Source organism: Panthera tigris, chromosome C1 (genome assembly GCF_018350195.1).
Source record: "Panthera tigris isolate Pti1 chromosome C1, P.tigris_Pti1_mat1.1, whole genome shotgun sequence".
Taxonomy (NCBI): Eukaryota; Metazoa; Chordata; class Mammalia; order Carnivora; family Felidae; genus Panthera; species Panthera tigris.
This window is the reverse complement of record NC_056667.1, coordinates 13,864,348-13,892,264: the sequence shown is the minus strand read 5'-3', so window position 1 is coordinate 13,892,264 and position 27,917 is coordinate 13,864,348. Positions and strand designations below refer to the sequence as shown.

Sequence of the window (27,917 nt, the reverse complement as noted above, 5' to 3'; positions counted from 1 at the left end):
CCCGGGCTCCTATCATGGCGGCGGCGGTAGGGGCGAGTCTTTGGCCCTGGCTCTGGGCCGCCCTGCTTGTCCTTTCGGACGCGGTCTACGAAGACCAAGTGGGCAAGTTTGATTGGTGCGTGCGTGTGGGGCCTGTTCGGGAAATCTGTGGCTATTTTCTCAGTACCTATGTGGTTGCTAAAGGGAGGGCCGTTACAGGCAGCAGGATCGGCTGCATAACTTGCCGGGCTCAGTGCAAAATGAAAATGTGGGACCCCGCGTTGAAAAATGAAGAGTTTTGAGATGGCCAGAGCAGAGCATTAAACCAAGCGTGAGGGGCACTTCTAAGCCAGTCCCTGGGTGACAGGTCGCGAGCCCGTGAAGCCGGCCCTGACCTTCAGGCATGCTTGGCTTTGTGGTCAGAGGTCACTGCTCCATCCTCCCCCGTCAGGCCCTGTTTTTGGGACTCAGGTTTCTGATCTACTGGGTGTCGGGGGTCGACAGCCCCTTAGTGAGCTCTCGTTCTTCCGCGAATTGGCGTCTCTTGGGTATGTGAACAGAGGCTTGGGTCAAGACAGGTCCTAAACCGAGTGCCCTTTCTGCTCCCTTCCAGGCAACTTCGACCCTGGGCTCAGAGTAAGACCCGGCAAGCCTCACATCAGCCGGGAGGTGCCATTAACTCATTCATTCACTCGCTTACTCACTCTCGCCCCCTTCCTTAAGGTCCTGGAATTGGTTTGCTTTTATTTGAAACTAAATTTTGCCATTTTAAGGGTTGTGCGATTTTGGGAAAGCGACTAAACCGCGCTGTGCCAAGGTTTATCTGTAAAATGGGTTTACTAGCAGTTCATTGTTACCTGCAGTAGTTGTAAGGATGAGTGAGATCATTCCTTTAAATTAGTACAATGCCTGGCTCATTGAATGCGATTAGTGAATGTTACCCGTTATTATTACTGTTCAGGGAACAGTTTATTCTTCAGACCCAGCTTGGATACCTCCTCTTCTGTGCAGTCTTTTCTGTATCAGACACATTGATTCATGTTTTTGTTGAGTGCTTGCAATGGGCCAACAGGTGTTCTAGGTGCTGTGGATACAGAGTTAGGAAGGAGCTCAGTCTGGTGGGGCAGATGTATCTGTATGTGACATAAGACAGTGTGACAAAGGCAACTCGAGTCACACTAAAAAGTTGTTTTTTTTTTTTTAATGCTTTTTTATTTATTTTTGAGAGCAGGAGAGAGGCAGAGTACGAGTAGGGGAGGGGTGGAGAGAGAGGGAAACACAGAATCCGAAGCAGGCTCCAGGCTCTGAGCTGTCGGCACAGAGCCCGATGCGGCCTGAAACTTGTGAACTGTGAGATCATGAGCTGAAGTCAGAGGCTTAGCCGACTGAGCCACCCAGGTGCCCCTCGAGTCACATTTTTAATGATATGTGGAAATCCTTACAATGTAATATGTGAATATTACATGCGTACAGCGTATTCATATATATGTGCTTGTGATATTCCAACTTCCCAAATACTAGGTGTATGCAATTTACAAATAGAAGAATAAACAGAAGGAAATACCCTAAAACACCAAAAAGTTTATAGTGGTGGTATTTTAAGCATTTTAAGATTAAAAAATACTTTTACATAGTTTTAATATCTTCTACAACGAGCAGGCATTACTTTTGCAGTTCGAATAAAAGATAGCAATGTATTTTTTTTAAGTTTATTTATTTGTTTCGAGAGAGTGTGAGAGAGAACAAGAGCTAGAGTGTGCGTGAGCAATCGGGGAAGGAGCAGAGAGATAGGGGGAGAGAGAGAGAGAATCGCAAGCTTATCCGTGCTGTCAGTTCAGAGCCCGCTGTGGACTCAAACCCACGAACCGTGAGATCATGATCTGTGCCGAAACCAAGAATCAGATGCTTAACTGACTGAGCCACCTGGCACCCCAAAAGATAGCAATATTTTAAAAGAGAGCTGGGGTATTAGAGTCAGAAGTTCTTAGTTTTGTGTTTCTAGTTCTGACAGTAACTAGCTGACCTCAATAGACATTAGTTCAGTTATGTGTAAAATGAGAGTAGTCATTTATTACTTGTAAAATCAAACTAGTAACGTTTATCCTATGTACTTCATAGAGCATTTAATAGATATAGCAAGAATTAAGTATGTGAAAATACAAGTAGAAACTGTCAAATGGGGGGCGCCTGGGTGGCTCAGTCAGTTAAGCGGCCGACTTCAGCTCAGGTCATGATCTCGCGGTCCGTGAGTTCGAGCCCCGCGTCGGGATCTGTGCTGACAGCTCAGAGCCTGGAGCCTGTTTCAGATTCTGTGTCTCCCTCTCTCTGACCCTCCCCCATTCATGCTCTGTCTCTCTCTGTCTCAAAAATAAATAAACGTTAAAAAAAAAAATTAAGAAACTGTCAAATGGCACATAGGTCTGTCTATCTGCTCAGTTTCTTTAAAAAAGAAGACGAAACAACAACAACAAAAAACAACCAGACCAAGCCACACCACAAGAGAAATTTAGTGCAAATGCCATGTGTGTTTAGTTTGCCAGAGATGAGAGTATTTCTTGCCTAACAGCCATGTGTGGGCACCTCCTGTGTACTTGGTAGTGAGCCATGCAGAGTTAACTATATTCCCTTTATGCTAGAGAACGGTGTTCAAAGTTACGGGATCTATTCCAAGGGAAGTCTGAGTAATGAGTCAAATGGATCGCAAGCATGGAGTGGGCTCAAAAAGGCTGTAGAGAACAGAAGCCTGACCCCATCTATGGAGTTTGGTTGGAAAATCTGCATGATTTTTTTTTTTTTTTTTTCTCCAGAGCTCAGTGAAAATAGATGGGCAAGTTGGATTGTATGCTTGTGAACAACAGGCTTTGTGTCTGTTTCCTCATGTGTAATAGGAGCGTCTAGTCCCTCTATTAACGAAGACCGAGAGGACTAATGTTTATTCCAGGGGGGCTTTGGTCAGATGTGTCACTTGAGACAAACATGTGAACTTAAAAGGAAGACTTGCACTTCTTATCTACCAGAGTGTATTCTTTCTCCTTGTTCTGTTTGCTTCTGACTACACTGCATAGAAATCTTGCTTTTGGTCGGATCTCGTTAACAGACATTTCTCCTGTGTCCTGAGATAAGGACCTAAGATGGTGACAACCTCACGTATTGGCACAGTTGTCTTTTCCCTAAGTATTTTGTGCAGTGATGATTTTGACCCCTGTCACTGCCCTGTACTCTCTTCCTCAGGAGACAGCAGTATGTTGGGAAGCTCAAGTTTGCCTCCTTGGAATTTTCCCCTGGATCCAAGAAGTTGGTTGTGGCCACAGAAAAGAATGTGATTGCAGCATTAAATTCTCGGACAGGGGAGATCTGTGAGTGACCTGTGTAGGCCATTAGCTTGGGATGGGATGGCTGACCATAGTGAATCCAGAATGGCCTATGGCTTAGGTAGTCTTCCTGGCTGCAACTCAAGTTAGGGACAGGTTGGCCAAAAGATGCATCTCTTACTGCGAGTAAGAGAACTCCTGCGAGTTCTTAAGATACTGCTTCAAAAAACCCGTTCTTTTATTCTGCAGTAAAGGTTTGGATGCCACTCCAATTCCTTATGCTGCTTTCATGGATGTTTTTAGGCACTAAGATTGTGTACATGCAATTTACGATCACTACTTTTCTTGTGGATCACAGAGATTTTGTTTTGTCAATCGTACGTTTAGGGTGGCAGGGGGTATGGGAAGTGAAGAGACTTCAGACTGGGATAAGAGTCGCTCCTCTCAACCCTTCCTCCCCTCCTTACCTAGTGAGTGGGAGGAGACCATTGCCAGTTAGCTGTAATCCTTCTCTCCTTTGGAAAAAAATTGGATACTGCTACGCAAACAAAGAGCTCTTCAGTTCTCCCCTACCTGTCTCCTTGGATGCCTCTCTTTTATAGTTTATAGTAATTTCTGACTCTCATGTTTCTCAGTGTGGCGCCATGTTGACAAGGGCACAGCAGAAGGGGCTGTGGACGCCATGCTGCTCTGTGGACAGGGTAAGCAGAGTCCTGCTTTGTCTCTCTCGTGGTGTTGGCTCCATCTCCCCATTCCTTGGTTCCTTCCTTTGTGCAGGGTTGGCTAAGAAAGGAGAAGGGGTGTTTTCAAAAGGAAAGGACAGGTATCGCAAGTAACTTCCATTTGCGTCCATACGTCAGAGGTGCGGCCATTGCGCACAGACTGTCGGAGGAGGCTACAGAGGGCCAGTTGGGGAGATGACTTCACCGTGGTCTTTTCTCTTCCAGATGCAATCACTGTGTCCAATGGAGGCCGGATCATGCGTTCCTGGGAGACTAACATTGGGGGCCTGAATTGGGAGATTACCTTGGACAGTGGCAGGTAGAGGGCAAAGAAGCTGTATTTCACCTAGGCTTGGCGTGAGGCTTTGCTGGAACACAGGTCTGCATGGACAGCAATTCCGGGTCTTTTGGCTTTTTTCCTCACGGACCACCGAAGAGCCAAAGAACATCAAACACCCAGTGTCTTGATGAGTTGAGGTCATGGAACATGTGGTTACTCTGCCAGTGTTTATTGAACCCCCGTAGGCGCAGATTTCTGTGCTAGGTGCAGAGTGTATCCTTGCCCTCGAATGGTGGTCCTCATCTTACCGTGACTTGAGAACTCTGTAATGTCCTAGGTATAAGAATGTCATGTAAACCTCCCAGTGTTTTAATTTTACGTTGCGAGAGCAACTTGGGCTACTGTTACACCTTTGCTGGGGTTGTTTCCGTTCCAGGGTCGTTTGCAGTAGCCTATACCTCTTCTGATAGTAATGTATTTGGCAAACACTTGGCAAGCCCTCCAGACAGCGGGAACACACGTGTGAATGTGAGATCAAGAAACGCACTGTCAGCTGGGGGAGGCAAGCACGTAGCCTTCAGTGGCAGTACTGTGTGAAGGTTGCCACGGTAGAGGGATCACCTGCTTGCTGTGCAGTCCTGGGGGCGGGGTGGGGGGAGCAACCCTTAGGAGGTTCCTGGGGTCTCAGGGGAGCAGAACAGCCGAGTGGTTGGAAATGCAGCTCCTCAAGTCAGCCAAGCACAGGCAGAGCCAGTATTGGGGTTCTGATGCGTTTGGCTCCAAGGCCTGCTTTCTCACCTACCAAGCTGCAGTGGTAGTGTTCCAGATCGTCTCCTCTAGTCCGAGGCCCCGGAGGTGCCAGGCCGTGCTCACCCCCGTACCTGTGCTCAGTTTCCAGGCGCTCGGGCTGGTAGGCCTGCAGGCATCAGTGAGGTACATCGCGGTCCTGAAGAAGACCACTCTTGCCCTGCATCATCTCTCCAGTGGGCACCTAAAGTGGGTGGAGCATCTCCCAGAAAGGTAAGGCCACCTTCCCAGCCGGTGATGACTGCCTCGGCCTGCTCTCCACAAGCCCCTGTGTCTCCTTGAGGGTTGAAGCGTTTGTTCTGGCTCAGGCTCACCTTATATTGGCATCACATGGATGGTGTTGGGCTCACTAGATGTAGGCCTGCGCTCCAAGGCCTTGCTACCTCTGGCGTTTCCTTTGCAGTGTGGAGAAAATTCTCAAACTGGGCACTAGAGGCAGTCCGGCAAAGGGAGTGGCTCACTTGCTCCTGGTCATAACACTCTGGGCTTTTTGACTTCTGGTTCAAGTCAGACTAAGCCTTTCTCTCTCTCTTTCTTTCTTTCTTTCTTTTTTTTAATTTTTTTTTTTTAATGTTTATTTATTTTTGACAGAGAGAGACAGAGCATGAGCGGGGGAGGGGCAGAGAGAGGGAGACACAGAATCCGAAACAGGCTCCAGGCTCCGAGCTGTCAGCACAGAGCCCGACGCAGGGCTTGAACTCACGGACCGTGAGATCATGACCTGAGCCGAAGTCGGCCGCTCAACCGAATGAGCCACCCAGGCGCCCCTCTTTCTTTCTTTTTTAATGGTTACTTATTTTTGAGAGAGAGCGTGATCAGGAGAGGGGCAGAGAGAGAGACTGAGAATCCCAAGCAGGCTCCATGTTGTCAGTACAGAGCCCGACACGGGGCGTGAACCCATGAACTGTGAGATCATGACCTGAACTGAAATCAGGAGTCAGTCTCCTAATCACCTGAGCCACCCAAGTGCGTCTTCAGTTGGACTCAGCCTTTCATTCATGTTATGAATCAGAACAACTGAAGAAGAGGCCAGGGTAGGAGCTGGGTGAGGTTTGAGATGGTTTCCAGAAGTCCTAGATGTGGAAAGCTGGGAGAGATTAGGAGGCAGGGAGGAAAGGAAAAGATTGGCTTAGACCTGTGGCCATTTTCAGAGTGTAAAACTCAAGTTCCTATGTGGCCAAGTGCATGGCATCCTGGAGCAAAGGAGGGCCAAAGGGGCTTGCCGGCAGCTGCAGTGTGCCTGGCTGGCCTCCAGGGGGCAGCCTTACCCAGCAGATTGGTGCCCTATAGGAATGCCTGGGGGTGCCATTCCTACTTTTAAGAAGAGCTAGAAATCTGATTTTTACATGTAAAGTCTCAGTTTCTTTTTTTTTCTTTTTTTTTTATGGTTTATTCCTGTTTGAGAGAGAGTGCAAACGGGGGAGGGGCAGAGAGAGAGGGAGACACAGAGTCCGAAGCAGGCTCTAGGCTCTGAGCTGTCAGCACAGAACCCCATGTGGGGCTCGAACTTGGAATGGCAAGATTGTGACCTGAACCGAAGTCAGACGCTTAACTGACTGAGCCACCCAGGCGCCCCTGTAAAGTCTCAGTTCTAAATATTGATGACTATTTAAAAAACAAACAAACAAAACAAAACTGTGAGCCAAACAAAACCTACTTGGGGACTGCTAGTTTGTGACTTCTGGCTAAGGACTTGACTGATTTTATTTTATTTTATTTTATTTTATTTTATTTTATTTTATTTTATTTTTTAAGAATGTTTATTTTTGAGAGAGAGAGATACAGAGTGTGAGTGGGGAAGGGGCAGAAAGAGAGGGAGACACAGAATCTGAAGTAGGCTCCAGGCCCTGAGCTGTCAGCACGGAGCCCATTGCGGGGCTCGAACTCACAAACCAGGTCGGGCAAGTCCAAGTCGGGCACTTAACCGACTGAGCCACCCAGGTGCCCCAGGACCTGACTGATTTTAGAGGACCCCTGAGATGGGGCTGTCCCACAGCTGAAGCTGTTGCTCCTTGCCTTTTTTCTTCTGTCTCTTAGTGACAGCATCCATTACCAGATGATGTATTCCTACGGTTCTGGGGTGGTGTGGGCCCTCGGAGTTGTTCCCTTCAGCCACGTGAATATTGTCAAGTTTAACGTGGAAGATGGAGAGATTGTTCAGCAGGTATGGTCAAGGCATCGGCTTGAAGAGCCTTGTGGATTGTGGAGGGGAATAGATGGAGCCCTTCTTTGCATCCAGGACCAGAGAACTTGGCCGGAAGCCATTCGTGGTCCCTGATTCTGGTCACTTGGGACTCTTTTCCTCTCATCCAGTGCTTGTTTAAAGCCCTCACATTTGCACACGGTGCTCTACTGGGGTGGCTGAAAATTACATAAGTTGCTTTCATTGCCTGTGAGTTTCTTAGAAGATGATACCGTGAGATAGCGAGGAAACCACATTTGATAAATATAGTGGAGAAATGCTTACCTGAAGTATCAGGTCTTAAAGACGACTGGGTATGTTTTTCCAGTGACCAGAAACAAAATCCTGATTTTCTCCAACTTTGGAGCTCTTGAGAGGTTGGGAGGGATGGGAAGAAGTCCTTTAGAGCCAGCCGTGAAGAACCTTTGAGCTTAGCCCCCCGTGAGATTGGTGGTGACATTGCTGATGAGCCGAGAGGGAAATGTAAAAATTCTCACGAACCTCTCACTAGGCTATCTTTCCTGTAGGTCAGGGTTTCAACCCCCTGGCTTCAGAGTCTCACCGGAGCCTGTGGTGTGGTGGATGAGGCTGTGCTGGTGTGTCCTGATCCGAGCTCACGGTCCCTCCAGACCTTGGCCCTGGAGACGGAGTGGGAGTTGAGACAGATCCCACTGCAGGTGAGAGGTAGTGCTGCGGCCCTCTGGCCCAAGGCCTTGGCTTTGCCGCTTAGAAAAGTCTTTCTCCTGGTGATGCTGCTTCCTTCCTGAGCCTTGGCAGTTGCTGGGAAAAGGTCAGGCTTCTGGCTGACCTGGTGTGAGGGGAAATGGGCCACTCTTCTCTTTGGGGAACCTGAATGGGAGCTTCCGGAGCCACATGCCATGGCCTAGTTACTTTCACTGGCAAAGTGGGGCAGGGGAAGCAGGCCTGGGATGGATCAGTGGATCAGTGACTTGCCTGCGTTTATCCCTAATCCTCTTTCTTCTTGCCCTTCAGTCTCTTGACTTGGAATTTGCAAGTGGGTTCCAGCCCCGGGTCCTGCCCACGCAGCCCAACCCGGTGGATCCTTCTCGGGCCCAGTTCTTCCTGCAGTTGTCTCCGAGTCACTATGCTCTGCTGCACTATCGTCACGGGGTCCTGAGTCTGCTCAAGAACTTCCCACAGGTAACCGCAGGCAGCATAGGATTCAGGCGAATCTAGCCAAGTCACGAAGCTAGAAAACCCTGCCTCTGAATCTGTAGATGTTTCCTCCGGGTCCAGACATCTCTGTGTGTGCTTTGAGAGGGGTTAGCCTTAGAGCAGAAATGGAACACTTTTTTTCTGAGAGTCACAAAGAATGTTTAGAGTAAAACTAGGGCCTTCCTCTGAGTCTGCAGCAGGGTGGGGGTGTTAATTCGAGCTTCCGTGTAGATACTAATAACAGCATGAGATTTATGACTGGCCTGTGCCTGTGTTGGAGGTATGGGGAAAGGCTTATGTGCAGCTATGGACGCACCTGGGGCCTTCGTCTGTTCTCATGTGCCCTGGCTGCTGTGCTCCAAAGTCAGGAGCACTTTTAGCCTCAAGGCCTAGGGAACCTCCCTGTAGAGGTGCTCCTCTGTAAGGCCACTGGCTGGTACGGGCCCCATTTAGGAAGTGGCACTTTGCTTTATTCCCAGGCTGCCCTAGTGAGCTTTGCCACCACTGGGGAGAAGACGGTGGCTGCGGTCATGACCTGTCGGAGCGAAGTGGTGAGTATTGAGAGTAGCATCTCCTCCTACCTACCAGGAGCCCTGAGAGCCAAAAGTCGGGGCGGTTGGAATGCAGGGGGCAGGAAGCCGTTGAGAAATAAGTTCTTGCTGGTTCTACAGAACTTTCTGCACACCCCCTTGTCCCCGGGAATGAACCCTAATATTACAACCTCACTTTTCCCCTGGGGCTGCTAAGGGCTGCACAGGCTCTCTGGGCAAGAGTCAGGAGTGAGGTTTGTCTTCTCCAGGGGCTGAGACGACACAGAAGTGAGAGCTTCGTTTTGGTGCCTGGGGAATAACCCTTTGGCTAAATTTTCTCCTTCTGTCCTTCTCTTCTCCCCCGCAGAAACCTAGCAGTTCTGAAGATGGGTCACTGGGGAGTTTTTCGGAGAAGTCTAGTCCTCAGGTACAGTGTGGCATTGAGTACTAGCATTGGGCATCTGGCATCGTGCCAGACCTAGAGACAGGGGCAGCCCTCCAGGGAAGCTGGGAGCAGCTGAGGCTTGGAGCGGGTCTCCCGGAGCCCTCAGCCTCACATGGGGTTCGCCACGTTCTGTAAATGAAATCCGGTTTCTCTGGATCCTCTTTAGTTGGGAATTTGGAAGGAGAGACCCTAGAATGTGTTCTTAAGCACTTTTGCCCCTGGCGCTCAATTTCCCTGTCTCTTCTGGGGTCCTGGCTGGTATTGCCAAGTGGTAGTCTGTGCATCTGCATCGGGGCAGAGTGTGGGACCCTGGGTGGCACGCTTGTTGCTGCGTCCCCCGTCCCCGAAGCTCCTCTGGAGAGCTCTGTGGCCCTACCTCTGGGAAGTCTGCTGCGCCGCACCGACTTCCTTCTGCCTCAAGTACGGCAGTCGTAGTTCTGTTTGTTGACTCAGGTACCTTACTTCCGTCTCAGGATTAAGCTTTCTTTTTTGCTTTTGTTTTCCTTTGCGTGTATTTCCTCTTTTGGCCTGGTCCCCCTCTAGGGTGGTTCACCCCAATTCTTGGACGTCCTCTGTGGGGCTTTGCTTTGGGGGATCTCTCGAGTTAACCCGTGCCGTCCGTACCCACAGGACTCACTGGCGTGCTTCAACCAGACCTACACCATCAATCTCTACTTAGTGGAAACGGGTCGGCGGCTGCTGGACACCACCATCACCTTCAGCCTGGAACAGAATGGCACTCGGCCAGAGCGGGTGAGTTGGGGCCTTGGTCTTGCTCTGTCCTGTGAGCCTCTCACCGTGAGCCTCGCTTCCTCAGGGCCAGCTCGCAGCCTGGGGCCCTGGATTAGGGCTCTCCGGACACGGGTTCTAGTTCTTCCTGAGCAGCCGACCTGTTGCAAGTCCCTGTGAATCACAGCAGAGGCGGGTGTCATTTATGCCAAGCGGTGAGCGTGCCAGGCGCTGTGCTGAGCTTTTCATAAACGCACTAATCGACTGGACCCCGCCTGTCACCAGCCTTGTGAAGTGGCTCTACTACCCTCATTTTACCAGTGAAACTGGGCCTGGTGAGATTCAGGATGCCACCCAGAGTCACGGAGCTAGTAAGGGGTCACCGGTGCCACAGCCTGCACTTGCGTTTGTCACCCCGCATTGCCACTCTGCACGTTCAGGGTGTTCTTCGGCCTGTCTGGGGCCGTGGCTTCTTCGTCTCCAAAATGGAACGTCTGATCTGAGCCTTCTGCTCGCTTTGCGGGGGATTGGAGCACGAGGAATGACGCGGCGCCCGGGAAGCACGCAGGTTCCTCCTTGGGGAGGTCCGAGCTGCAGCCTAGCACCCCTGCGCCGGCTCCGACGAGTTCACGTTACCTCGTGGGGGGTCTGAGTGGTAGCCGTATTGTTTACACAGCGAATAACACCGTGAGCCGGGCCTCTAACCGCTCCCTATGCCTCGGCCTTGGGGGTCTGGTGCTCAGAGGCGTGCGGATGCTCGCCGACTGCGTGGTTCTCACTCTGCCCACAGCTCTACATCCAGGTGTTCTTGAAGAAGGATGACTCCGTGGGCTACCGGGCCCTGGTGCAGACGGAGGACCACCTGGTGCTGTTTCTGCAGCAGCTGGGTGAGCAGACCTCCTTCGGCCCTCTTCTTTTTCTTCAGGCCTGCCCAGATTTCTAGTCAGACTCTATTTTGGGGTCTGTGGACCGGCTGCTGGCAAAGATTCCAGCGGAGTGTAGCCTGAATGTTTTTTAGAGCCATATGTCACCTGCTTTTGAGTAATCCCTTAGCATGCTAGGGTGGGGTATGGAACTCCCCTTACTTGAGCTGCTGAATCCCCCCCCTCCCCCGCTGCTTCTCTGTCTCCCGCAGGGGCTGCTGGAATCCCTGAGACACGGAGAAGAGTGCGTTCAGGCGATGGGGGAGGCGGGCTTGGCTTTTGTAACCGGGGTTTCTGTAGCAGGGAAGGTGGTGCTGTGGGGCCGGGAGGAGTCGCTGGCGGAGGTGGTGTGCCTGGAGACGGTGGATCTGCCCCTGACTGGCGCGCAGGCTGAGCTGGAAGGCGAATTTGGCAAGAAGGCGGGTAGGCACGGAGGCCGGGACAGCAGGGCTGCTGGAGGGGCCGCCCCGGGAATGGGTTTGGCAGTTAGACCACAAGAGACGCTGGCTCGTGGCCTCCCCGGCTTCCTGGGCACAGTCATTTTGCCAGTCTGTGTGGACCTAGCTCTGTGACCAGTTTCCGGGGCGTTTGTGGCCATGGGATTTAGGTAACCGTTCTTCTTTCTGAAGGAGTCTCTTGTGCATCCCTCTGTGGCGAGATCCTGAGGGAAAGGAAGCTTGACTCAGTAGAATGATAGCTACTGTTGCCTCGGTACCTCGGTTCTCCAGGCACCGTGTCAGGCATCCCCAAACCCCAGCCACATCTTTCTGGAGAGATGTGACTGGGCGGGTGCGGTTGTCGTGGTGACTGGCGGTGCCCTCTGACGCCGGCCAGTCCCAAGCCGCAGGCTGGACTTGGTTCACTCCCCTCTGGTCAGTCCTGCCTCCCGCCTCTCCCTCCCTCCCCTCACCTCACTCCGCAGCTGGTGTTTCCTCGGCCTCCTCTGGGCCAGGCACCCCGGTAGGCATTGTGGATTTTCTTGAGCTGAGGATTAATTTGACTTTACTATTCATTTCTGCTGCCCGGATCCAGCAATTCAAGGTAAAATCTGCTTCCTGCTGCCCTGTTGCTCGTTCCCTGCTCGCGTGGCTAGCTTTTGGTTAGTTCTTTGTTTGTCCTGGCCGGCATCGATGAGGTGCCTACCGTGTGTGCATGGACTGCTGGGGCTGTGACTTGTCCCGTTGGCTCTCCTCTTCCTTGAGCTGAGGTTGCTGCAAAGTAGGATATGCAAAGGCACTACTTTTCAGTGAACGCTCGCCGTGGACCCCGCATGGTGTGAAGTCCTGTGTGTATATCCTGTGGTCTAATCTTCCCAATAGCCCAGCAGACGACAGGTGGTTTTACAGATGAGGAACCAGAGGTCAGAGGTTATGTACAGGGGTCACCCAGCTAATAAGTAGTAGAGCTGGGATTTTAATTCAGGTGACACCAGAGACTGTGCTCTTTATTCACACTGGCTGGCTCCGATGGCCACGTTGACCCTCCAGAGGAGACTCGAGGGTGGCATCCTCAGTCACGGGGTGGGGTGGAGTGAGTGATAGCTCTGGGGGTCAGTCATCACTTGGTCTGTTGGGAATAGGTTAAATAGCTGACGGGGTGGGAACGAAGCAGTGGGTAATGGGAGTACCTGTCCACAGTGCACCTGCCTCTGAGTCCTGCACCCCGATACTCTCCCCTCTTGTGGCTTTGTCGCGGCACCCAGAAGCTTTCCTCTGGCCATTCTGGATGCGGGCCGTGGTGGAGACATGCCAGCATGGCTACAGCCTGCGTGGCTGACCCCTGACCTCCTAGTTAGTCTCCTCTCCCAAGATTCCAGGAGGTGGAGTACTGTGAGCCAGGAAAGCAGGTTTTGGAAGTTCCTGCATGGCTGTACCTGAGCGTGAGATGGGCAGCTTCAGACAAAGGACTGCCTGTTAGACTTGCAGCCTGGCGTGTGATGACTTGAATGCCCCACAGGAGCGGGAGAGACCCCTCGCCAAGAGAAGCCCCTTGCTGGCAACACCTAGTCCGATGAGGAGGGAGCCTCAGTTGTGTTACCTTTTCCTTGACACCAGACGGCTTGCTGGGAATGTTCCTGAAACGCCTCTCGTCGCAGCTCATCCTGCTGCAGGCATGGACCTCCCACCTCTGGAAGATGTTCTACGACGCTCGGAAGCCCCGAAGCCAGATTAAGAATGAGGTCAACATTGACACCCTGGCCAGAGACGAATTTAACCTCCAGAAGATGATGGTGATGGTGACGGCCTCAGGCAAGGTGAGGGCGTTTGAAGCCCCGGGTACCCAAACCTTCTGAGGCTCCGCGAGTGGGAAGCAAAAAGCCTCTGGTAGGGGACAGGGCCAGCTCTAGTCTCCCAGGATAGGGTCGGTTCTTCGGCTTGTCTCTCTAGTAGCGAGCCAGTTATTTGTTTATCTTGCAGCTTTTTGGCATCGAGAGCAGCTCTGGCACCATCCTGTGGAAACAGTATCTCCCCAACGTCAAGCCAGACTCCTCCTTTAAACTGATGGTCCAGAGAACTACCGCCCATTTCCCCCACCCCCCGCAGTGCACCCTTCTGGTAAAGGACAAGGTGAGGCTGTCCTCCTCGGATTTGAGCCAAAGTAGGTGTGGCTTTTCGGTGTTTTGCAAGCCGAATTTCTCCGGGGCCTTTGGAATGCTGGGATAGCTAGGGACAGGTGTTCAGGGGTTAGGCAGCTGTTTGCCTGAGTGGTGGGAGCATCCTGGACCGACGGGGGGGCGGTTGGCTCTGGAGGAGGTGTGACGTCACCAGACCTGGAACGAGCCAGCTCTCCTCGTTCCCAGGGACACAGGCCACCGGTTTCTCTTTAGACGAGGGAGAGCAGGACACAAGCTGTTTATCTCTGCCTCCCAGAATTAGCTGGATTTTTGTGGATTCACTCTATGTCCTTAGAAAGGCGGTTTGGTAGACACTGCCGAATCGGTCGGTGCCTGACCGTTTTGTTTGTTCCTCAGCATGTCCGGTGCTTGGTTAACTTTGCAGCCACAGGCAGTTTACCTGTTTCCCTTCTGACACGCTAGCCTCCAGGACCGTTCCCGCTGAGGCAGGACTTGATTTTGCACAGAGGGAATCCACCCAGAGGGCACTGGGGAGGCTGTCACAGCTGAGCTGAGGTCCCAGCTCTCCAGATGTACCCTTAGCGTTTGCCTTCTTTTCCGGTTGGTGGAGTCTGACTGTTTGCTTGACCATTTCAGGAGACGGGAATGAGCTCGCTGTATGTCTTCAATCCCATTTTCGGGAAGTGGAGTCAGGTGGCCCCCCCGGTGCTGAAACGCCCCATCTTGCAGTCTTTGCTTCTCCCCATCATGGATCAAGACTACGCCAAGGTGCTGCTGTTGATCGATGATGAGTACAAGGTGCGAGACTTTCGAGTGGCCGGAGGGCATCCAGGAGGGTCAGATGTGGGGGGAGGTGTGTGGTCGGAGCTGGTCAAAGCAGCCAGCACGTGTGTGGGCTTGAGGGGCGTCTCTGAGCCACCCGATGGCTCTTCCTGCACCTGAGAAAACTCGGGCTCTCAGCAAAAGTAGACTTACGCCCCACGTCGGGTCAGTGGACTTCAACTCTTTTAAGATTTGCTATTTTATTCTTAAGGCTCTTTTTGGAGGTGAACAGTAATGAGTCTTGAGAAACTGTATGGAGAGTCCTTTTCCTTTAATTCCTTCCTTGGGCTGTCTGGGGTTTTCAAGGTCACGGCGTTTCCAGCCACTCGGAATGTCTTGCGACAGCTCCATGAGCTCGCCCCTTCCATCTTCTTCTATTTGGTGGATGCAGAACAGGGACGGCTATGTGGATATCGACTTCGAAAGGTAGGGAAGGCGCCTCGTGGCAGGACCTTTTGGGGAGGAGTAAGGGTGTCCCTCGGATGTTCCGCCAAGAAGTGGATTATAGCATGCATCCTGTTGTAGACGTATCAGCATAATCCCGATGTCTGATTCGCGGTCATTTTCATACTGAGCAGCTGCTATGTGGCAGACGAGGGTCTAGGTGCTGTGGAAAGAGGGGTGCCCGATACATGAAGTCTGCCCTCGTGGAGGTTTTTTTTTAAATTTTTAAGTGTATTTTGAGAGCGAGAGAGAAAGTGGGGGAGGGGCAGAGAGAATCCCAGGCAGGCTCTGGGACGTGAACTCCTGTACCACAAGATCATGACCTGGGCCAAAGTCGGACGCTTAACCGACTGAGCCACCCAAGTGCTCCTCCCCTGGGGAGTTTTTATTCCATGTTCTTTTTCTATAGCAGAGAGAAGGGATGTTATCCATCCTTGAGCGGGTGGGAGGTGGGAACCCGGGTTGAGTAATGAGTCGTACTTTCTGTATGAGGATGATGTTATTGACCCACTCCTGATGGAATGTGTGCTTTGAGTTTTATTTTTAGATATGAGATTGATTTGTTCTAATGCTGACATACTTGAGCCCCGCACTAGCAAATAGTGTAGACACTGGCTCTGGGGTCCAGCTCTGAGGTTCACAAGGGGCTGACTTTGGCCTCGTTAGTAGGGCTGTGGACAGAAGGGATTTGTGGACTCACCAGAGGCCCTCCATCCTGTCCTGCAGGGTCTTTTGAGAGGCAATACAGTGTAGAGCTTAAGGGCTTGGATCCGGCTGTCTGAGTGAAGCCAAGCTCTATCACTTGTTAACTTTGTAACCTCGGGCTTATGACTTCTCCAACCCTCTGTTTTCTCATCTGTGAAATAAGATGATTGTAGGATCTACCCCCATAAGGTTGTAAATCACATGAAGGTGTAAATCACATGAAGTAATGTCCGGCACATGATAAATGCCATCTAAGTTTTAGCTGTTGTTGTCCTAAAAATGTTAAAGAAAAAAAAAAGTGTCCTTTCCTGACGTTTTGTAGCAGCCGATCTTTACAGAAACAGCATGGGAACGGTCTCCCTGGAAAACATCTTCTTTAGTCTTGTGGGTGAAAAAAAATTGTCCCTTCAAGTTGATAAAAAGGGGACCTTGAAAGAGATGGTTCTTTGTGGTAGAGGGGAGCAAACTCATGGGTGTCATGATCAGTGGAGTCCTAAGGACATATGGGAGGAAACAGTAGCCAAAGGAGGACAAAGGACACTAAGCTTACGTGGGAAATAAGCCAACTGCAGTCTTGGGTCGTTGACCTCCAGGTGAGCGTACTGGTGACCTTACTCCCTGGGGAGGTTTTCGTGCATTCAAATGGCTTCACAGGAGCCGGTGGCGATGCAGCTTGATTTGCTCTTAATACAAATTTTATTTCAAAAAAAAAAACTTAAGTTACGCACGTTGTAAATATTGATCCAGAAGCACACAGAACATGAGCAGACCTCTGCAGATGGCGTGCGTGTCAGTAGTTGGCCGTGCATCCTCCCTTGTCCTTTCTGTGCATTTGTAAATACTGGAGTCACAGTGGTATGGACCACAGAATGTGTGGGGTTCATATTCAGGTTTTCTTACTTAAGTGGAATTTGTGAAATTTGTTTCTTTTATTTAGTATGTTTTCTACCTCATTATTTTGTTAAATCCATTGTTTGTCAACGTACAGTATTGAGAAAATGCAGAACCATGAGGTTACGGCTCGCTCGTTCACAAGAGGAACGCGGTTGTGTACATGGCCCTCGGGGAAGCAGCATATGGCACCGGGACCCTGGGGGGCTCTTGTGTCCCTTTCTTTTTTTTTAAATGTTTATTTATTTTTGAGAGAGAGAGAGAGAGAGAGAGAGAGAGAGAGAGAGAGAGAATGAGCTGGGGAGGGGCAGAGAAAGAGAGGGAGACACAGAATCTGAAGCAGGGTCCAGGCTCTGAGCTATCAGCACAGAGTCTGACGCGGGGCTCGAACTCACAGACTGCGAGATCATGACCTGAACCAAAGTCGGACGCTTAACTAACTGAGCCACCCAGGTGCCCTTCTTGTGTCCCTTTCTAGTCTCTCTCCCTGCCCCCCCCCCCCCCCCCCCCAAGGCTCCACATATATGCAGTATGGATGTATACTAATGTATTTAGCTGCCTGGGTGGTTCAGTCAGTTTTTTAAGCATCCGACTCTTGATTTTGGGTCAGGTCATGATCTCACGGTTTGTGGGTTCAAGCCCCATGTCTGGGTCTGTGCTGACAGCACGGAGCCTGCTTGGAATTCTCTCTTTCCCTCTCTCTCTCTCCCCCTCCCCTGTTCATTCTCTCTTTCTCAAGTAAATAGTTAAAAAAAATGTATTTAACTATAAAGCTATACGTATTGGTTTTCATTGACTATAAAGAACATTTCCTTGTATGGAACCAGAAAAGACCCCGAATAGCCAAAGCAATCTTGAAAAAGAAAACCAAAGCAGGAGGCATCACAATTCCAGACTTCAAGCTATACTACAAAGCTGTAATCATCAAGACAGTATGGTACTGGCACAAGAACAGACACTCAGATCAATGGAACAGAATAGAGAACCCAGAAATGGACCCACAAATGTATAGCCAACTAGTCTTTGACAAAACAGGAAAAAAGAGCCAATGGAATAAAGACAGTCTCTTCAGCAAGTGGTGCTGGGAAAACTGGACAGCAACATACAGAAGAATGAACTTGGACCACTTTCTTACACCATACATAAAAATAAACTCAAAATGGATGAAAGACCTCAATGTAAGACAGGAAGCCATCAAAATCCTTGAGGAGAAAGCAGGCAGAAACCTCTTTGATCTTGGCCGCAGCAACTTCTTATTCAACACGTCTCCGGAGGCAAGGGAAACAAAAGCAAAAATGAACTACTGGGACCTCATCAAAATAAAAAGCTTCTGCACAGCGAAGGAAATAATCAGCAAAGCTAAAAGGCAACCACAGAATGGGAGAATATATTTGCAAATGACATATCAGGTAAAGGGTTAGTATCCAAAATCTATAAAGAACATAGCAAACTCAACACCCAAAAATAATCCAGTGAAGAAATGGGCAAAAGACATGAATAGACACTTCTCCAAAGAAGACATCCAGATGGCCAATCGACACATGAAAAAATGCTCAACATCACTCATCATCAGGGAAATACAAATCAAAACCACCATGAGATATGCTTTTACACCTGTCAGAATGGCTAACATTAACAACTCAGGCAACAACAGATGTTGGCAAGGAAACGGAGAAAGAGGATCTCTTTTGCATTGTTGGTGGGAATGCAAGTTGGTGCAGCCACTCTGGAAAACAGTATGGAGGTTCCTCAAAAAACTAAAAAGAGAACTACCCTACGACCCAGCAATGGCACTACTAGGCATTTATCCAAGGGATACAGGTGTGCTGTTTTGAAGGGACACATGCATCCCCATGTTTATAGCAGCACTATCAACAATAGCCAAAGTATGGAAAGAGCCCAAATGTCCATCGATGGATGAATGGATAAAGAAGATGTGGTATCTGTATACAATGGAGTATTACTCGGCAATCAAAAAGAATGAAATCTTGCCATTTGCAACTACGTGGATGGAACTGGAGAGCATTATGCTAAGTGAAATTAGAGAGAGACAAAAATCATGTGACTTCACTTACATGAGGACTTTAAGAGACAAAACAGATGAACATAAGGGAAGGGAAACAAAAATAATATAAAAACAGGGAGGGGGACAAAACAGAAGAGACTCAACTATGGAGAACAAACTGAGGGTTCCTGGAGGGGTTGTGGGGGGGGGGATGGGCTAAAGGGGTAAGCGTCACTAAGGAATCTACTCCTGAAATCATTGTTGGACTATACACTAATTTGGATGTAAATCAAAAAAAAAAACCAGACTGTGTACACACACACACACACACACACACACACACACACACACACACACACCAAAAACCAAAAAATATTTCCTGTAATGTTTCAGGGTCCCTGCCAGCTTAGTAATTTACTGCTGGCCTCAGATACAGGAATCTTTTTTTTTTTTTTAATGTTACTTAATTTTGAGAGAGAGCGTGCACGCATGAGCAAGCAGGGGAGGGGCAGAGAGAGAGGAAGACATGGAATCCGAAGTGGGCTCCAGGCTCTGATCTGTCAGCACAGAGCCCAAAGTGGGGCTCCAACTATGAAGAGTACAATGATGGCCTGAGCCAAAGTCAGACGCTTAACCAACTGAACCACTTAGGCACCCCTAGGAATCTTCACCTTCAGTAATAAAGTGGTAAACTTTCTTTGGATATTTCTTACTCAAACAGTGAGATACCATGGAATATTCCTCTCCTTTCTTACTAGCTTTAGTATCTTTCTGAACCAAACCGAGAGTTCCAAAACTCCTGCACAAACTAGATCCTTATTACTGTTTTCTTAGGAGCTCTGATCTCCATTTCTTCCAGCACAGAGGCCCCAAATAGAGGAGTATGGGACGTATCTGGCTACAGCTCTTGTGGGTCTAAGTGTGCTCTCCAGTTTATTTATTTATTTTTTTTAATTTTTTTTTAACGTTTATTTATTTTTGAGACAGAGACAGACAGCATGAACAGGGGAGGAGCAGAGAGAGAGGGAGACACAGAATCTGAAACAGGCTCCAGGCTCTGAGCTGTCAGCACAGAGCCCGACGCGGGGCTCGAACTCACGGACCGTGAGATCATGACCTGAGCCGAAGTCGGATGCTTAACCGACCGAGCCACCCAGGCGCCCCTCTTTTTTTTTTTTTCCTTTTTTTTTTTTTTTTTTTAAGTGCTCTCCAGTTTATAAGTGCTGGTTCTCTTGCCCTGGTCCTAGGATCTTACCACTGAGCTAAGCTGGGAGCTGACTATTCCCCCAGAAGTACAGCGCATCGTCAAGGTGAAGGGGAAGCGCAGCAGCGAGCACGTTCATTCCCAGGGCCGTGTGATGGGGGACCGCAGTGTGCTCTATAAGGTACGGTTCAGCAGTCTGGTGTCAAGTAGAGGGGCAGTGGCTTGGATTCTGGCTCTAGGATTTGGCAGATACTTGACCTTGAGTGAGTCATTTCATTCCTTTGAGCCTTAATTTATTGTCTGTAAAACGAGTATAACATACCCTGTTCCTAGGGTTGTTGTGTGATCACATGAATGCTCACGTGTAGCATAGTGCCTGGTGCGTGGCCGCTACCTACTAGAGGTTAGCTGTTGTTACTAGTGGTAGCGCTGATAGAACTTTCTGGGGTTGAGCCTTAGCTGATCCATTAGAAACCCCACCTCTGTGGTCCGACACTAGTTAGTGGGGAAGGGAGGGAGACGGAGAGGTGGCCAGTGGGCTGCAGCACCTCGGGGAGAGAATGCAGTCCTTGTAGTAGTGGTCATTGGTTACACCCTCTGCAGAGCGGGGGTTGAGTTGGAGGAGGAGATGGGATAGAACGGGGTAGCGCAACCCAGGAGCCTTGACGAGCAGGCTGCTTTCCCCAGGCGTGAGGCCGTACCGCAGAGTGCAGGCCTGCTGGGCCGTCCATGTACAGACTTAGCTCTGCCGCAGGCTAACTTCTGTCCTGGGTAATTTGGGTAGGCTCCCCGAAGGTCTGTTTTCAAGAATATACCGGAGATAAGAGCACCTACGTCACAGGATTGTCTTGAAGATTGACGATAACACAGACCGTGGTTAGTGTACTGCTGTGTAATTAATGCTATTGGAGCCATTGATCTGAAATCTTTATTGATGGATGCCTTCCACGTGGCTGCAGTCAGTTTGACTTATTCAGAACAACCAAAATAACAAATTCTAAAGTACGTTTGACTTGTACTAGAGAAAAATACATTCACTATGTGATTTACCTTTATGAGGTGAAATTTACTAGAGTACTTGTGTTTTTCTGTGTTGAAAAAGTAGAGTAGATTGAAAAAAAAAGAATAGATTCATATTCATCACACACATTGTTTAGTCTTTTTTCAATAAGCCTTTTGTTTTGGCCTAATGTTAGATTTACAGGGAAGCTGCAAAGACCATGCATCGAATCTGGTTATTCACCCCTTACCTGGTTTCTCCTGGGAGACTGTGGTACATCTGTCTGAACTCAGAAACCGGCATTGGTGCAAGACTGTTAACTAAACTCCAGACTTCCTTCAGGCTTCACCAGGTTTTTCGCTGAGGTCCCTCTCTGCCGCAGGCCCCAGCCCCAGACCCCATGCTCCACATAGTGGTCCTGTTTCTCTAGTCTCCTCCACTCTGTTCCGTTTTTCAGTCTCTCTTTGTTTCTCATGATCTTGGTGGATTTGAAGAGTACTGGGCAGGTGTTTTGTAGGCAGTTTTTGTTTGATGTTTTTCTCACGGTTAGACTTTGGTTGGGGTTTAGAAGGAATACCACAGAGGGGAAGCTGTACTTTTTTCTTTCTTTCTTTTTCTTTCTTTCTCTTTCTTTCTTTCTTTCTTTCTTTCTTTCTTTCTTTCTTTCTTTCTTTCTTTCTTTCATTTTTTTTTGAGTGCTATGAGGATGCCAGGTACTTTTTTAGATTCTGGGATACGTTAGTGAACAGAATAGACAAAATTGAGGCTGTTATATATTCTGGAAAGGCCAATAATGAAAATAAATAGATAAGTTTACAGTAAATTAGAGGTTGATTACAGAAAAATGTGAAACTGAGAAGAAGGAATGGGGAGCTGGGATTGGAAGGGGGTGCAATTTAAAATAGGAATGTTAGGAGGGCCTCACTGAGATGGTGACACCTAAGTGAAACTTGGACGGAAGGAGGAAGGGACAGTGTGTGATAGCAGGGGAAGAACCTTCTAGACAGGAAGGCCAGAGTGGGCCTGGAGTGTTCCAGAAATGGCAAGGATGGTGTGATTGGAATGGGGTAAGTGAGGAAAGTCCAGGCTGCTGAGGTCGGAGGGCGGCAGGTGGCGGGGCATACCACAGCTGCCACTCTGGCCTTTGGGCCACGTGAGATGGAATGCCAGTGGGGAGTTGGGAACACAAATGTGACATAAACGACCAAGATGAAGGGCTCGCTCAGCCTGCTGTGTTGAGACCAGAGGGCCGAGGGAGAGAGCAGGCAGACCGCGTAGGCTGTTGTAGTAACCCCAGTGATGTGGTGGCAGCTTGACCAGGGTCGGTGGGGGGTGAGGAGGGACCAGATTCCAGGTGTGTCTTTAGGTAGAGCCAGTGGGATATGCTGATGGATGGGATGCTTGGGTCTGTGCTGGAGAGAGAGAAGGGGGAGTCCAGGATGGCTTGGAGGTCTCCGGTCTTAGACCCTGACGCAGGGGGAGGCCCACGGGGAGCAGGCTTTAGGCAGGGGCAGGACAGGAGTTCCCTTTGGGGCATGTCAGGTGTGAGATGGGACATTTAGGAAGAGATACTGAGATGGCAGCCTGTCAAAGCCTGGAATTCGGGGAGAGTCTGACATAGATACGCAGCCTTGGCCATTGCCAGCTCCTGTGGGTGACGTGACCATGAGAGCGAGCATAGACGAGGTCCAGGAGCCCGAAGAGATGAGGACTCCGCAGAATAGACTGAGAAGGAGGGGTCCGTGGGGTGGAGGAGAAGCAGGGGGGCACGTGTCACGGACACTAGGCGGAGAAGGTGTTTCCAGAAGGGGTGACCGCCCTGTGTCACATTGTACCAGCAGGTCAGGGAAGACCAGAGCAGACTCGGCCATTGGCTTAGTGGTAGGGAGGGCAGTGGTGGAGATAAACAGCGTCGCTGCAATGATGACTTAGGTCCGTGAGTGGGCAGACCTGTATCTTGAGTTAACCATTTGGTGTGTCTGTGACGTGAGCAGGTTGCGTAACTAACTACCTTGAGCCTTTCCTCGCCTACCAAATGTGGAGAGCCACAGCTCCACCGCAGGTTTACGGGATTCAGTGAGGCGATGTAGGCCAAGCACCCGGTGTGGCACGCGGCACCCAGGGACTCTGATCCAGTGCAGGGAAGACGAACTCCAATAGGAAGCTCTTCTGACTAGGAGGTCTGGTTTCTCCTCCAGGCTGGCAGGCTCCAGGTCTGCCGCACTGCCCAGGGCTCACAGCAGAGTGGAGCTCGTGATTTGCCATCGTGGTTCTGAAGGACCTCTTCTCTCCTTCTCCCCAGAGCCTGAACCCCAACCTGCTGGCCGTGGTGACGGAGAGCACAGACATACACCACGAGCGCACCTTCATCGGCATCTTCCTCGTTGATGGTGTCACCGGGCGCATCATCCACTCCTCCGTGCAGAGGAAAGCCAAGGGCCCCGTCCACATTGTGCACTCCGAGAACTGGGTGGTGGTAAGGAGGGGCAGATCTACAGGTGTCACTACCAGGGACGTGACACAGTCAAGAGCGCATGGCTGGTCTCCCCGTGTCTCGAATCCTTTCATCGCCTCTTGTTGCAACCAGTGGCTGCTTTGTGTTTTTGTAGGATCCAAACCCCTGGATGGCAGTTGAGACAGGCTCAGAAATTAGACCACCTGGGGCTGATGCCAGCCCTGCCTTTTCCTGACTGTATAACCTTGAACTAGTTATTTGAGCCAGTGTGTTGCATCATTTGTGAAGTAGAGAGAGCAGAGTGTCCTGTGGCCTAGGTTGGGACGACGCCTGCCACGTAATAAGCGCTCAAACGCTAACTTGCTGTTCTGCTTTCTGAGTATCTTGAAAACCCCTTTTGTCTTATGGTGCACTTTGGATAAAACTACATAAAACTACCCTGAAAGTTAGTAAACTTGGCAGCAAGGAAGAAAAGTGGGGTGCTGGGTGGTTTCTTTCCTCCCTGGACGTGTAGCTCGTCGGAAAGCTGGCTTCCTGTGGAAGTTCCCCTTTCCCGCCGAGCCAGCAGCCGCGTCCCAAGCTGCCCTCTCTTCTCTCTGCAGTACCAGTACTGGAACACCAAGGCCCGGCGTAACGAGTTTACCGCGCTGGAGCTCTACGAGGGCACCGAGCAGTACAACGCCACCGCCTTCAGCTCCCTGGACCGTCCCCAGCTGCCCCAGGTCCTCCAGCAGTCCTACATCTTCCCCTCCTCCATCAGTGCCATGGAAGCCACCATCACCGAGCGGGGCATCACCAGCCGGCACCTGCTCAGTGAGTGACCAGGGGAGGGTGTCCGGGGTGGCGGGGTTTCCGTAGGGCGTCACACTGAAGGACACGGTTGGAGACGCGACGCTGGCACACCCTGTTTGACCACCGTAGGGGAGGTTACTGAGGAGGGCTTTGTTTCAGCCGAGAAAGTTCCTTAGTCTGGCTTTGTCACCTGTAAGAGACGGCACGACTCATTTCTGATGAGCCACGTCACTTCTCTGTCAGGCATTTTCACCTCACCCAGCAAATTGAGCCCTGATGTCATGTCTGTGCTGATACTGCGGAAACCCGCAGGGGTTAGGGTCTCCTTCTGTGTCTGGGTGCGGGACTTAGTGACAGCTTAGCAGGCTGCTTGGTCTGCTGGATTTTACTAGAGACGTCAGGGACTCTCAGCTCCGACAGGCACTTGGATCACTAGTTTATTCTCAAATCTGTGGGTTTCCCAGATTTGGTCCCTCCATTCTGTAACCAGTAGGCTCTCCTGTGGCCTGCAGCGACACGCACACACCTGGTGTTCTGGTGTTCGGCCAGCGGCGGGGACGCCCGCTTTGTTGGGGCGGCTGTCACTGGAGGGAAAGGAGAGGGCTGAAGAGATCAAGTGGCCTTCTGCGCTCTTCTCTCTCATCATACCCATTTCTTGATTCTAGAACTTGATTTCCTGAGGTCTCAGGATGATGTGTGAAGAAACCACTATCTTCAAAAGTGGGAACCTTCATTCAGACCCATGTGTATTCTTGAATTACTGTTTTTGGCCACTTAAGGGCACTTCAGTGACCCAATTTTTGGTTTCAAACTATCTTAAATTTCTGTGATAATGACATTTTTGTGACTAGCCCCGATTTGGGATTGGATCACTGTGTGAACATTTACTTCTGTTGACTTGTTTCTGTGTAGTTGGGCTACCTTCCGGAGCAATTCTTTCCCTTCCTAAGGCCTTGCTGGATCCCCGCCGTCCTGAGATCCCAACAGAACAAAGCAGGTGAGACCTTGCAGGTGGTGCTGAAGGCTCTGACCCTGAGAATGTGACCTATCGAACAAACCTGGTCCTTGGCCTGCTGTCTGCCGTTCTGCTGTGCTTGGGGCTGGGGTCATAGCAGTGAACAAATCCAACAAAACTCTCTGCCCTCATGGAGCTTAACATTCTGGTGGAGGAGGTTAAATGAGATAAGCAAGAGAAATAATGTTGTGTTAGGTACTTGTAAATGCTACGGAGAGAAAATCAAAAAGGGACTGGGGCTATGAAGGGTTGGGGAGGGGTACCTGGGGGTGAAATTTGAGAGGGTGGCCTGGGAAAGCCGCTCAGGAAAGGTGACTGTGGAGTGAAGCCTTGGAGGAGGTCAGAAGCCAGCTTGTGGATGTAAGGGAAGACTTCCAGGCAGGGGACAGCCAGTGCCTGTGCCCTGAGATCATGGCTGGTGAGCCAGAGGCAGGGAAGAGGCCACAGTGGCCGCAGCAGCTAGCAGGGATGGGGGGACACTAGGAAGTGAGCTCAGGGAGGCCATGGGGGCTGGGTTATGTGGGGAAGTCAAAAGCTTGGCATTGTTAGTAGTCATTTTTTGTGTTGACCGCCATCATCTCTGCATATTTCTCCACCTCTGTCCCGAATCCTCTTCACTTAGGGGTGTGGGAAAGAGGGAGCAGGAAAAGGGGAACAGGGGGAAAGGGGGTGTTGGTTTGGAGAGAGGGGCGGCTGAAGCTGGGGAGACACGTGGGAGGATCCTAGGGTTTTCCAAGGAGCACGGACCGAGTCACTGTGGAGCAAAGAGCAGGAATTGGCCTAGTGTGGCTCCGTGGGTGAGTTTTAGAGTGGCCCTGACTTTCCTCCTCTAGGGTGAAGTTGCATTCTGTTGTTTTCTTAGATTTAGAACGAGGTAGGAATCCAGATCTTACTCTCCACACAGGTTTCTTTCTTGTAGCCCTTGCTGACATTCAGCTGCTAAATTTTTAACTACGTGATGCAAGTAGATGTTGAAGGAAGATTTGAGGCTAGATATGTGGCCTGGAAACCTCCTGGGACTCAAAAAGGGCAGCCAAGAGATCCCCTTGCAGGAGTTTTGAATGCCAGTCCTGGCTGATGTTTTGCAGAGAGGAGAACCTAATCCCGTACTCTCCAGACGTGCAGATACACGCAGAGCGATTCATTAACTACAACCAGACGGTTTCTCGAATGCGAGGGATTTACACGGCTCCCTCAGGCCTGGAGTCCACTTGTTTGGTGAGTAGAGCCCACAGCCGCTGTGTGTGATCGCTGCTTTTCGGTTCACCCCAGAAGACAGCTGAGGATTCCATATCTTTTCTTACCAGAGTTTGAGGTCATGGTGGACCGCTGGCCACCTTTCTTACGTATTTCTCGCTCCTTTTGCCTTCTAGGTTGTGGCCTACGGCTTGGACATTTACCAAACTCGAGTCTACCCATCCAAGCAGTTTGACGTCCTGAAGGACGACTATGACTACGTGCTAATCAGCAGTGTCCTCTTTGGCCTGGTGTTTGCCACCATGATCACTAAGAGACTGGCACAAGTGAAACTCCTGAATCGGGCCTGGCGGTAAAGACCCAAGACCCACTGCCAGAGAACAGAGAGCCGAGGGCTGAGAGGGTCAGACAGGAAGCTGGAGTGTGACAGGCCAGGGGAGGATGTGTGTTGGGTGTTCGTGTCAGCGGAGTCGTGGGGAAGAAGAGGGACTCTTGTGGAGACTCCTTCCGGGACACGTCTGCTGCGGTGTTGGTGGCGCACGGAGGCTGAACTCACACGTTGTCTCAGCCGAGAATCTCAAAGCATCTCGACGGACTTGCCCTCAACGTCTGAAGGCTATCGCCCTGTTTCCTTTTTTTGCCCACTCGTGAATGTTGTTGTTTCGAAGACCCCCAACAGATTTTTCTCTTTTGTGAGGCCTGCCTAACTTGATTGTGGTTTGCCTCTTGTGTTTCCCAGACCTGTCCAGAGATCTTTCTGCTTCCTGGCCTCATGCTTCAAAGTCCAGAGGGCACTCTTACTGATAACTCCACCTCGCAGGTGCTTTTGCTGTTTTACGTCGAGGAAGAAGATCCAGGCTTAGTTGAGGCTTAAAGACTGATCCAGCTTCTCATGGACTTTCTCCAAAGAGTTGAGGAATCTATATATGGTGTCAAAACTCACTTTAACTGAGCCCCTTGTTTGGAGGCTGTCATTCATCAGGGTGGGCCACCCTGTCCTTGATTCAGTTCATCAAAGTCGAGTGCGAAATAGTGTCCTGGTTTGTTGGGTCCGTGCTTTTCACCTAAGTTGTGTGCAAGCTGAGGCCTTTTTTAATCCTACTGAATTGTGTCAACCTGCAAGAGATTTTCAAGGAGGAGACAATCTACCATTTCGTGGTACCTGCTAACCTCTCGTTTCACCCCCAGGCTGTAGTCCTCTTCTGACCTAGAGGAAGTTGTCCTGTTCAAGAACCTCATTATTTATTTTTACTTTTAGATATAAATTAATGAGTGCCTCACCGTGTTTCTCCTAAAGTGAGTAGATTTTAAAGGTTACTGTTGTAACCTTTGCAGCTTTAAAAGAGGGGAGAGTGGGGGTAGGGGAAGGAAATGGGCATTTTGTGGATGAAGCATTGCTGATTGGTTGGGCTGTTGTCTCTGCTACGAATGGAAGAAGTCCTAAGAGTTTCCTTTGTTCACGGATCTGGGAACGATGGAGTTTTTCTTTACTGTGGAAATGACATGTGCAGAGGAGACCATCTGTAGCCTTGCGGGCAGAGCGGTATGCTTGGGTGTCTGAATAAAGTGAATGGTGAACGGCATGAACGTCAGTCCTTTTTTGTGGTGTGGGACTTGGAGGCTACTTCTGCATTAGAGGGGACAAAAAGCTATGCAGAAATGGAGTGTATTTGAATAGGAAGCGTGCCAATTCAATCATATAAGAGTTGTGTTATTTAAAAACAAAAT

The 27,917-nt window shown here is 50.1% G+C and overlaps 1 protein-coding gene across 1 annotated transcript; it reads left to right on the top strand.

The window, feature by feature from the left end:
* Positions 1–27,772, top strand: EMC1 (ER membrane protein complex subunit 1). Its single transcript, XM_042997914.1, has 23 exons — positions 1–115; positions 3,211–3,335; positions 3,926–3,991; positions 4,238–4,331; positions 5,184–5,312; positions 7,137–7,263; positions 7,809–7,958; positions 8,275–8,442; positions 8,937–9,008; positions 9,355–9,414; positions 10,063–10,185; positions 10,952–11,048; positions 11,388–11,507; positions 13,139–13,338; positions 13,502–13,651; positions 14,296–14,457; positions 14,788–14,907; positions 19,774–19,911; positions 23,033–23,206; positions 23,788–23,998; positions 24,890–24,974; positions 26,081–26,210; positions 26,366–27,772. The coding sequence occupies exons 1-23, from the start codon at positions 15–17 to the stop codon at positions 26,543–26,545; spliced, it is 2,982 nt and encodes a 993-aa protein (XP_042853848.1). The 5' UTR covers positions 1–14; the 3' UTR covers positions 26,546–27,772.
* The last annotated feature ends 145 nt before the right edge of the window (positions 27,773–27,917 follow it).

Coding starts and splice junctions, on each gene's coding strand:
- EMC1 (XM_042997914.1), top strand. CDS start 15: ATGGCGGCGGCGGTAGGGGCGAGTCTTTGGCCCTGGCTCTGGGCCGCC. Junction 4,332..5,183: donor ATTACCTTGGACAGTGGCAG/GTAGAGGGCAAA, acceptor ACCTGTGCTCAG/TTTCCAGGCGCTCGGGCTGG. Junction 7,959..8,274: donor TGAGACAGATCCCACTGCAG/GTGAGAGGTAGT, acceptor CTTGCCCTTCAG/TCTCTTGACTTGGAATTTGC.